The following is a 10,841-nucleotide window of genomic DNA, read 5'->3' on the forward strand; positions in this document are numbered from 1 at the left end:
AAAACAAATGGAGTAAAATTAAGCAAGGAAGACTTTAATTATCACAAAGGTTAGTTTTCTTTATTCTCTTGCAATAACTTCCTTATTATGAAATATTAAACTATAGCTTATGTTGGCATAGGAGAAAACTATTAATTAAAGACCACCTGAATTTTTGTGATGGAATACATTCTAAGAGTTATAAGTGTGTATGTAAGAATTTTGATTGAAAAATTGAAGTTGTAGTAGTTGAGAAGATAACAAGTTCAAATGAATTGACAAGTGGTTGTATCAAGTCCATTTAAGGAGAAAATTCGATATGAAGAGAGAAAAAGTATCAAATCAATCCTCTTGCCCATATTATTCCAATCCACATGCAAGAAAACTACTTAGGAACTCACCTTTAACTTTGCCTAAAGTCTCTCATGATTCTCCTTGCAGCATTAAATATTCTCAAATATCAGAATCAAGAACAAGTGATATGAAGATACTGTTCAAGGAATCTTTCCTCTTAATGTTTTTTTTAATGGTTTCTAGCTATAAGCATTCTATAAAATGTTTATCTTATCAATCATCAAATCAGATATGGTTTTATTTATAGCCCTCTGCTTCTATATGTATGTGTCTGATAACAACTAACATAACAATTAATTACTAATATTATCTATTTAAAATAATAATAATAATTTATTATTAATATTATATGAATTAGATGTTGATAATATTTAAACATTATTGGAAGAATTTTAATCACCCAACAATACTAGTTAGTACAGTGTAAACATCTTTCAAATTGAATAATGGAGATTTGCATGCACTTGACACATGCATTGCCTATGGAATGCATGGTTTTAAATAAAACTGAATCAGATTCTAATACAATTTTTATTAAATTGTTTTCATAGTGGTTTAGCATGGTATATGCCATTTAGTGGAAGTTGTCCAAGGATAAGAACTAGTACTGCATAGAAACAAAAAAATAGAGTATGGTTACATTACATAACATAATTAAATAAGGAATGACAAATGTACTGATTCTTACATTAAGAATCAGCTACATTAACTATGGTACAAGTCAAGAGCAAGGTAATAAAGTGGTCCTATATATATAAGCACTAGTACTGTATTTAACCAAATGCAAGTATAAAAGCAAGTACAATTGTAGCTTTAAATTTCCACTTTTTATTAAGTCCTGGCTACTTAGGATTCCAAAGGATGGGGACTGTGTTTTTGTGCCAAAGAAAGAATTAAAAGTTGAAGGGTCCATCTTACTTATATTTTAAATGGTGCAGGCTGAATAAGTACCAAACTTATTGAAGGAGACAAAACAGAATTAGTTCTTTATTCTATTCTTTTACCTCTAAACACTCCAATATAACAAGCATCTTTGCATAATATTATATTTTTTTTTCTTTCTTTTTATTAACATCCTCACTTGCATGTCATGGTGGTTTAGTCAATGGAATCTTTTATCTAAGTTCTTCATATATATACAAACCAATTAAGATGTTTTTTCATGTCTTTGTCTTAAGACTTTACTATAGATAGATATATAACATAGCCCTTCATATATATGATATTAATTAAAAACAATGTACAGGTAGGAGTTGTAAAATGACACTAAGATCAACATGGTGTGGAACAAAATATTTTTAGGCTTCTAACTTGTTTTAGAATCTTCCTTCCTCTAGAACAAAAATAAAGGATGGGCTTTGGCTGTTCCAAGTAGAGAGGGATATCAGATTCTCAAGAACCAAGTCATAAAAAATGGAAAAGAAAAAAAAAAGATACTCTTTCAAATTTGAGCATATGATTCTCACTTTTACCTGGCAAAAGAATAAGAATGCATATTGGGTTAAAATTTCAAGTATCAATTCTAGAACCTAATTCAATTTGGAAATTGATATTTGCATATAACTTTTTTTTTTAATAAAAATATTTTTTCTTTTTAATGTGTGTGGATAAAAGTTGTGTAAAGAAAATTAAAAAATATTGGTTTTTCTTAGAACTCGACAATTATGCATAATTCAACTCTGAAAGTTACCTTCAGGATTGTTCAAGCCTTATCAGGACTGCATTAAAAATTGAAAGAAAGCGGTCGAACGAATAAGTGTTCATCTGACAAATCAACTGTTTGTGCTTTAGATGTCCAGTGCCATGCACAAGAGTGTGTTGAAATAGTCTTATAAGGCTTGGACAATCATCACCTTGAGCTAGCTTTTGGCTTGGATAAGTCTAACCCCCCCAAAAAAAAAAAATTGTAAGGGGGCTCAAATGGACAGCACTATCTAAGAATGGAAAATGGAAGTTGAAAACATGGTCCCACAAAAGTGAACAAAAGTAGGAAAGGAATAGTATCTATTCATCAGGTCACAGCAGAGAAGGATATAATATTGTTTAGTTTTCAATTGGTTCTAACCAAGATTCCATAGGAGTAGTCTTGTATATAAATACTAGTCTCAGCATGCTTTGTGCTGAAGAGCAAAGTGTGTAAAGGAGAAGCAAGACAAGCTCAACAAGCATTCAAAAGTTCTCTTATATATTTGATACTATCAATCAAACAAACCATAAAAACACTTGAACACAAGGCTTTATCTAGTTTTTCACCTTCCATAAGATGTATCATCAACATCATCACCAACACCAAGGAAAAAATATTCATTCTTCTTCTAGAATGTCAATACCATCTGAGAGACACATGTTCCTTCAAACAGGAAATGGTTCTAGTGATTCAGGACTTGTGCTGTCAACTGATGCTAAGCCTAGATTAAAATGGACACCTGATCTTCATGCAAGGTTTATAGAAGCAGTTAATCAGTTAGGTGGAGCTGACAGTGAGTATACACACAAACATACACATTCTCTCTTTTGGTATTCTTCATCTAATCTTGAAGAACATAGAATTTTATAATATACTAATGAAAATTTACTATCTTTTTTCATTGCAGAGGCAACTCCAAAAACAGTAATGAAACTCATGGGGATTCCAGGACTTACCTTATATCATCTAAAGAGCCATCTTCAGGTAAAAACACTATAATCTTTATAAATATCATATCATATCATATATACATGCAAAATTTTATTGGCTGATGCATCATATAGATCAGCTAAAAAATTTACCTACCTATATGTGGTGCAATTACTGATCATCTTTATATTTTTTGTTAATTACCAGAAGTACAGATTGAGCAAGAATCTGCATGGACAAAGCAACAATAATAATGTGACACATAAAATCAGTAAGAGAAATGTCTCTCATTTCTTTCTAATCTAAAGTTTAATCAGAGAGATATTTGATAATAACAACATAGTTTATATTTTAGCAGACACACATGCAACTTCAGGAACTGATGAGAGATCACTTTCTGAAACCAATGGAACTCACATGAATAAATTAATAACCCTTGGACCACAGACTAATAACAAGTAAGAAAAACAACAAAAAAACCCCCTTTTTTTTCACACTCTTCATGTAATCTTGTTATGCTAACTTTCATTGCCCTTATGGTAGAGATATACACATAAGTGAGGCGCTGCAGATGCAGATTGAGGTTCAGAGAAGACTCAATGAACAACTTGAGGTGAGTCTTTGCAAACACATTAGTTTTGTATCAGATCCTTTACAGCAAGTGCAGAGCTATTAGATAATACATGATCTATCATCTAACAGCTCTGCAGCAGCTGCAGAGGATCCAAACAAACTAATTAATTTTGTTTTGATAGAGTTCAATGACTCTTTGATTTATCTTTCTTGAGTTGTAAGAAACCATTCTTAAACATGTGACAGGTACAAAGACACTTGCAGCTTAGGATAGAAGCTCAAGGAAAATACCTTCAATCAGTACTTGAGAAAGCTCAAGAAACACTTGGTAGACAGAATTTGGGAATAGTAGGACTTGAAGCTGCAAAAGTTCAACTTTCAGAGCTTGTTTCAAAAGTATCCTCACAGTCTCTAAATTCAGCATTTTCAGAGATGAAGGAGTTACAAGGATTTAATAACCCTCAACAACAAACACAAATTACAACAAACCAACCAAATGATTGCTCAATGGACAGTAGTTGCTTAACATCGTCGGACCGATCACAAAAAGAACAACAAGAGATCATTCAAAATGGAGGAGGGTTTGGATTAAGACACTTCAACAACAACAACAACCATTTGTTCATGGAAAGAAAAGAATTACAACAAGTCACAGAAACAAACATTAGAAACAGTGAAGTACTAAAGTGGTGTAGTGATGAAGTGAAAAAAAACACAAGTACTAATTTTCATGGAAACTTATCAATGAGCATTGGAGTTGAAAGTCATTCAGATGGTGAGTTTCAACGTACATCAAGAACAGATCAAACAATGAAATTAGCAATGGATGATCATAAGATGCAACCTTCAAATAGTTACTTTTCAACTTCAAGATTGGATTTAAACAGTCGTGGAGATAATAATGAAGGATGTAAACAACTTGACTTGAATAGGTTCAGTTGGAACTGAGATGAGAAAATTTTAGGCAAATGAAATAAGTTGGACCAACAAATTAAGAGCAATGATGAATTTGTAATCAGCCCTTTATTATAATGAAGGAGATAGCTCCAACAATATTGATACAATTAATTCAAATTAAGTTCATGATATAGTATGTAACATGTATTTTGTTCATGAGCTATAGCTTCTTTTTTATGGATGAAAAAAGTTTAGGTGAGTTCATAAAAAATAATTTTAACATCATGAAGTGGTCTTCCGCATAGTAGTATTAAGTTTTTATATTTTCTATCTCATCCTTATAAGTTATAATACTATAAGAGTGTTTATATATTTAAACCGATCCAAGATAAAAATGCTACTGCAAACCGCTAATAAGTTAATTAAATATTTTTAGATGTGATTTTGTAAAAACCGTATATATTGAATCAAAATTCTAATTTATTTATTTATTTGCTCAAAGATTTCATATTAAATTTTAACACTTGTATTTCTTTATTAGTATAATATATTATATTTATATATTATTTGTTGGTTTTTAATTTTTTTCTAAATAATACTTATTAGTTTAATTTTTGTTGATGTTATTTCATTTATTTCAAACGTAATCGAACAATGTTATTTCGTAATATTAAATATTAGTATATTATATGTTATATCTTACATCTATATTATATTTTATATCAAATTTATTATAGTATTTTATAATATTAATGTAAATGTATTTTTTTATAATTGAAATTTAGATATTTAAAAATCTATATAAGTAATAGCGCTTGTAATTGGATTTGATTAAATTTTTAAAATATCTTATCCAAATTGAACAGATTTACATATATGTGTTTTTATTTTAATTTTATTTTTACCTCAAAACCAATCATAACATGGAGAACACCACTATCAATTAGGAAGGTGAGAGTTTCTCTATATAAACTTTTTTTCTTATCTATTAAAATTGAAATTGAAAGACCTTGAAAAATATAGTATATTTATTAGTTTATTCAATTAATAAAGTTGATGCGAATATTAATTGTTTATGTAGCGAACTCATTTGTTGGTCAACCACGTAAGATGGTTAGTTTGTCCGATTTTAGAAATTCAAGAGACTAATTTGTTCAATATAGAATTTTTTTGAAATTGAAACAATGTCATCATTACTATGGTAACATTTTCATCTATATAATTTATTTTTGTTTTCTTTCTATAATTTCATATCTTCTTATTTTCAAGAACCTTCATTTATATAATTTATTATTCTTCTTTTTTCATTATATTCAAATTCTAGAAAATTAAATAATCAATGAAAGAAAAGTTGTTGTTGCAATTAAGAAGAATTTTGAAAGTGAATTTTTTCATACTCCTTGCCAAAGATAATTTCTAAGGTTATTAATCTAAGATTCATAAGTTACTTTTGAGTTTATTAGATATTAGTAGTTAGTTAGTAGTTGATTCTCTATTTATAGGCGATAATTACTTGATGTAAGATCACTTTCATTATTTTGTATCAATTTACATTAATCACTATAATACAATTTTAACCTTTCTCGCATATTTTCATAGATATCATGTTTGTTATGAGATATCTTTACTATTGGAGTTTGCTAGGTGGAAAATGAACTCTATTTGAAGCAACACTTTACCCCACTTCAATAACTAAAAATACCAATATGTAAGAAAAATTGTGGGGTCCGTTTTAAGATATATAAAATTTGTCATAGAATCTAATTTGAGTTTTTATGAAGTTCCTCGTTGAAATAAAAATGAACTGATGGACTTTAAGGTAACGCGACTCAACGAGCCTCACCAAATTACACAATTTTTAAGTAAAATTTACTAGTAAAAATGTTTTTAATTAGAACAACTCTATATTAAGTTATCAAATCCTAGCCGACTAGCGTGTAACATCAAAATTCTAAATTTTTGTCGATTCTTTGGTTGGAATTCGATAGAGTGGTGATGTCATTAAAATAGCTATAAAATATTAATATTTAAGTTAAATTTGTAGAATTTAATATGAGTTCTTAAGAATTATATTATTAAAGAAAAAATAAATGAGTTGTTTTAAAAATATTTGACAGTATATTACACAAATGTTGTGTTGTACTATGGTAGGTTCTCTTACCTTCTCGATAGAAAATAGTACGAAGTTCACCCATTTTTGTTTTCTCTTTACAATTTCTCTTCAAACTAATCAAAAGAAGCTGTGCATCTATCTTCTTTAAGTATCTCTCATTTACTTCTTGCAAGCCAATCAAAGCTTAGATGATTTAGTAAATATTATTTGAATTTTAATCAATTAAAAAGTGTCTTGTTGATCCTTTTATTTAATTATAATAAACAATAATGTTATTTATACTAGAAGTGAAATACAACTGAGACGGTTATAGGAGAAAGAGTAATACAATCTCTAACACAATCTCTTATATCGATTGAAATTTTTATAAATCACACTAAATTATTTAAATATGTGTATATCTCAATTAATTTATGTATAGTTTTAACATTTTGATGTACAACCAACTACAAACATCCGGTTATAGGAGAAGGAGTAATACAATCTCTACACAATCTCTTATATCTATTGAAATTCTTATAAATCACACTAAATTATTTAAATATGTGTATATTTCAATTAATTTATGTATAGCTTTAACATTTTGATGTACGGCCAACTACAAACATCCGGTTACGTTAAAAATAAGAAATTCAGTCAAAAATAAAAGGTTAGAGATGAGAAATATCTAGTTAGTTGGGGTGCCTCTTAACTCTTGTCCACATCTTTCTAACCAAATCAATGCCATTAATGAAAATCAAGACAACTCAAATTAATTAAAGTCAACAAAAATTGATTTAGTTGATAAAAAAATTAATTCACACCTATAAAATTGTTTGTTCAACTTTCGCTTTGATATATATGATGACTTTTTTAGTGGGTGATCCATAAATATTTTTGTCAGCGTTTTTTAAATCTTGAGATATACCCCGACTTTGATGAATATGGTTCAGTAATATAATTCATTAAATTTTTTTATATAAAAATAAAAAATAAAAATCTAAACATAAAATCTTTTTATTTTCACTTACCTACATAAGAACTAAACCACACGATTATTTCTTGGGAACCCTCCATATACGTTGAAACGTCACATACCATACAACATTATTTGCATGACGTGTACTCTAAAACTCCCACTCAATACTCATTCTCCTTATACCTCACTTTTAAGTATTTAGGTCAAGTTCTTGCACAAACAAAAGCATAATTATTAGCATCTCCACAACAACATTAAGCACAATCAAACACCATTTTATCAATGGATCAAGAAAACATATTGACCCGCAACATCTCATCATGGGAAACAAGAAAACCCACTTGCCATGTTCCAAATTCATTATCCATTGAACAAAATGACAAACTCAAGTGCAAGTCTCTTATTGATGATGATGACGATGAAGCCAAAGAGGTATTAGAGCATAATAATCACGAGAATGATAGTTACAAGGTTGAGGAAATTACGGGGCGTGAGAAGTTGAAGAGGCATAGGGAAGAAGTGAAGGGAAAGATTGAATTACCAAAAAATTGGGAGAAGGAAAAGATGTTGAAGGAGTGGGTGGATTATACTACGTTTGATGCATCATTTGCTCCTCATAAATTGATTGTTATTGCTCGTGATGCACTTATTGAGGATGCACGTAAAGCAAGGTCACAAAGATTAAGGATCCACACTTAGTTTGTTTAATTTATTTCTTTTGAATTAATGTTCTTGCTTTTCCATAATAATTATTCATGAATTCAACGCTGCTTTTTCTCATTGTTGTTATTTGGCTCAACAAATGGGAAAGAAATTAGAACAAAGCATATAGTATGTAACATGCATTTTGTGTGTGTTTATAGAATCTTTTTCAGATCTAATTTTCTTCTTCTTTTTTTAATATTGATCACATGTCTTGTCTAATATGTATGCACGAATCACCACGTAGCCCAAAATAAAACATGCAAACCTAAAACCCAAGTTCAAAAGTTTAAAAATTGAATGAACATCATATAATTTTTTAGTGTAAATTTACATGCATATTTGTATACATATGCCATTTGTTTAATGAAAAATAGTATGTTAGCTTGTATTGCAACTTTAGCTTTCCTGGATCTGATATTCTTTCAATTGACTTGGCAGTAACAATTTTAATTTATATTCTACATTTATATTTTGATTATGATATGAATATGAATTAATCTTAACAAGTACAATGCTTCCTAGTTTAATTTAATTCATATAATTAAATGTTATTTTTTGCTACTTTAAAAAAATTAACCTTTCGTGCATATGGACACAAGGTGATCCCAGCCACAATAACTAGCGCAAATTTTTTTTTATCCTAAGCGAACCAAAAGGATGATACCTTTATAACCATTGAGATATATTATTTCTCCCGTGCATTTTTTGTTGTGGAGTCATTAAAAATCTATCTATAATAATTTTTAAAAAATATATATATTTTGATAGAAATCAAAATAATGCTATTAAATCTATCTTGTGATATAGTAGATTGTTAATAAGATTTTATTAATTCCAACTTAAAAAAATATCTCTGAGTCTATCTATACAGCACTGATATTAATAGTTAATATTATTCTTTAAACATAGATAAAAAAAATTAATGAATAATATATATATATATTATGAAACCAAGCAAATATCTTTAAAGGGTTAAATATCATAAATTTGATTTTGATTAAATTATTATAATATTTCTAGCAATCCTAAATTCTTCAAATATAATTTCACCACCAAAATCATGAAAACTACCGTGTTCTAGTAAAATTTCAAGATATTTTGAAACGTAATTCATAATCAAATAATATAATGATTCGAGTCTTTCAATCATAACCAAAAATATAAAAAATGTCAATATATGTGTTATATTATTTAAATATTTCTATTAAATTGATTGATTCGCAGTAACTCAAAAATAATAAATTCTAAAAGATTTATGGATAACAATAGTGTTTGTTGTGTGTATTCATATGGATTATTTCGGTATATTTTATATGAATTTGATATTTTATCTCTATTTTATTGACAAATTTTTCAGCACTAACAATAACATTTGCAAAATCATATTCTTTATATTTTTTCAAATATTTTATCAAACATTCTACTAATTCTATATTTACATCAATACACATCTTTTTTATTGTAAATTTTTTCCAAAAAAAACTCCTAAATGTACTCAGTATGATATACAGAGAGGATTAAATAAAAATAAAAATATGTGATTATTAAAATATATAGAAAGAGAATGAGACAGGGGAATGAAAAAAGATAAAGAGCCTATAGAGTTACAACTTAATTTGTTTTAACACGTTTACCTCTCATTATTTCATATGACATGTATTCTTTTTTATTAATTATTTAGTTTTAATACATTTGAAATTTTTATTACTAATTTATCTTATAAAAAAAATATGAATTGTTTTTTGACTCTTTTCCTAAACAACATTTATATTTAATGTTTAAATTCTTTTGCATACAATGATGCTGAAATTTTTAATTTTTAAAGCCAAACATAAATTTAAGATTTGGTCATATCTCTAATTTATCAATACAAATGGCTTCCTTAATCTAAAATTCAATCAAAAGATTAAAAAAGAGAACAATAAATATTTTTATAGAGATCAAATTTAAATACTCCTGGTCTAGAGTTTAATTTAATTTGAATTTAACTTCAAATTTTTTAGGAAAAAAAAAACTACTTTTAATTTATGAACTTAAGTGTTATAAATATTAATTTAAACAAAGGGTAACAAAACAATTAAATATATCTTTTTTTAATTAAAAAATAATAATTTTAGATAAGTCAATTGTGTATTTTATTTCTAATACTTTTAATTCAATCGATCCATTTGTGACAAATTACAAACATAAATATAGATAACTAATAATAATCTTATACACAATCACTGATAATTAAAATATTTTATATTTATTTGCCTAATAAAATAAAATAAAATAGCCAATAAAATAGTGGAATATAAATAAAATAATGATTTAAATATATTTTTGGTTCTTGTAAATATAGTACTTTTCAGTTTTAGTCAATGTAAAATTTTTTGTTAAGATTTCATCCTTGCAATATCAGAAAATATTACTTTTGATTTTTAACGTCAAGTGGACTTTACAAAAATGTGAACCGAAGAAAACATGGATTAATCATAGCACGCCAATTGAAATATTAATTTAAATATTATAATAGTTTATAAACTTATTTTTATTTTTTATTTAAATTGTATTCATCAATCACAAATCTATAAATTTAGTTTCATCATCATCTTCATCAACCTAACAATCTATATTTTTCTTCACTCAATTAAATCTCTTTC

General features: G+C 27.3%; 1 protein-coding gene across 2 annotated transcripts; it reads left to right on the top strand.

The window, feature by feature from the left end:
• The first annotated feature begins 2,460 nt into the window (after nucleotides 1–2,460).
• LOC101506129 (myb-related protein 2) lies at nucleotides 2,461–4,705 on the top strand. Of its 2 annotated transcripts, none has more exons than XM_004487440.4 (6): nucleotides 2,461–2,813; nucleotides 2,928–3,004; nucleotides 3,158–3,221; nucleotides 3,306–3,408; nucleotides 3,494–3,563; nucleotides 3,770–4,705. In XM_004487440.4, exons 1-6 carry the CDS (start codon nucleotides 2,597–2,599, stop codon nucleotides 4,469–4,471), a joined length of 1,233 nt encoding a protein of 410 aa, XP_004487497.1. In that variant the 5' UTR covers nucleotides 2,461–2,596; the 3' UTR covers nucleotides 4,472–4,705. The 2 variants fall into 2 exon arrangements, with proteins under 2 accessions (XP_004487497.1, XP_004487498.1); XM_004487441.4 differs by having other exon boundaries at nucleotides 3,309–3,408.
• Nucleotides 4,706–10,841: the final 6,136 nt, after the last annotated feature.

Source organism: Cicer arietinum, chromosome 1, assembly GCF_000331145.2.
Source record: "Cicer arietinum cultivar CDC Frontier isolate Library 1 chromosome 1, Cicar.CDCFrontier_v2.0, whole genome shotgun sequence".
NCBI classification, from domain to species: domain Eukaryota; kingdom Viridiplantae; phylum Streptophyta; class Magnoliopsida; order Fabales; family Fabaceae; genus Cicer; species Cicer arietinum.

Coding starts and splice junctions, on each gene's coding strand:
- LOC101506129 (XM_004487440.4), top strand. CDS start 2,597: ATGTATCATCAACATCATCACCAACACCAAGGAAAAAATATTCATTCT. Junction 3,409..3,493: donor GGACCACAGACTAATAACAA/GTAAGAAAAACA, acceptor CCCTTATGGTAG/AGATATACACATAAGTGAGG. Junction 3,564..3,769: donor GACTCAATGAACAACTTGAG/GTGAGTCTTTGC, acceptor AACATGTGACAG/GTACAAAGACACTTGCAGCT.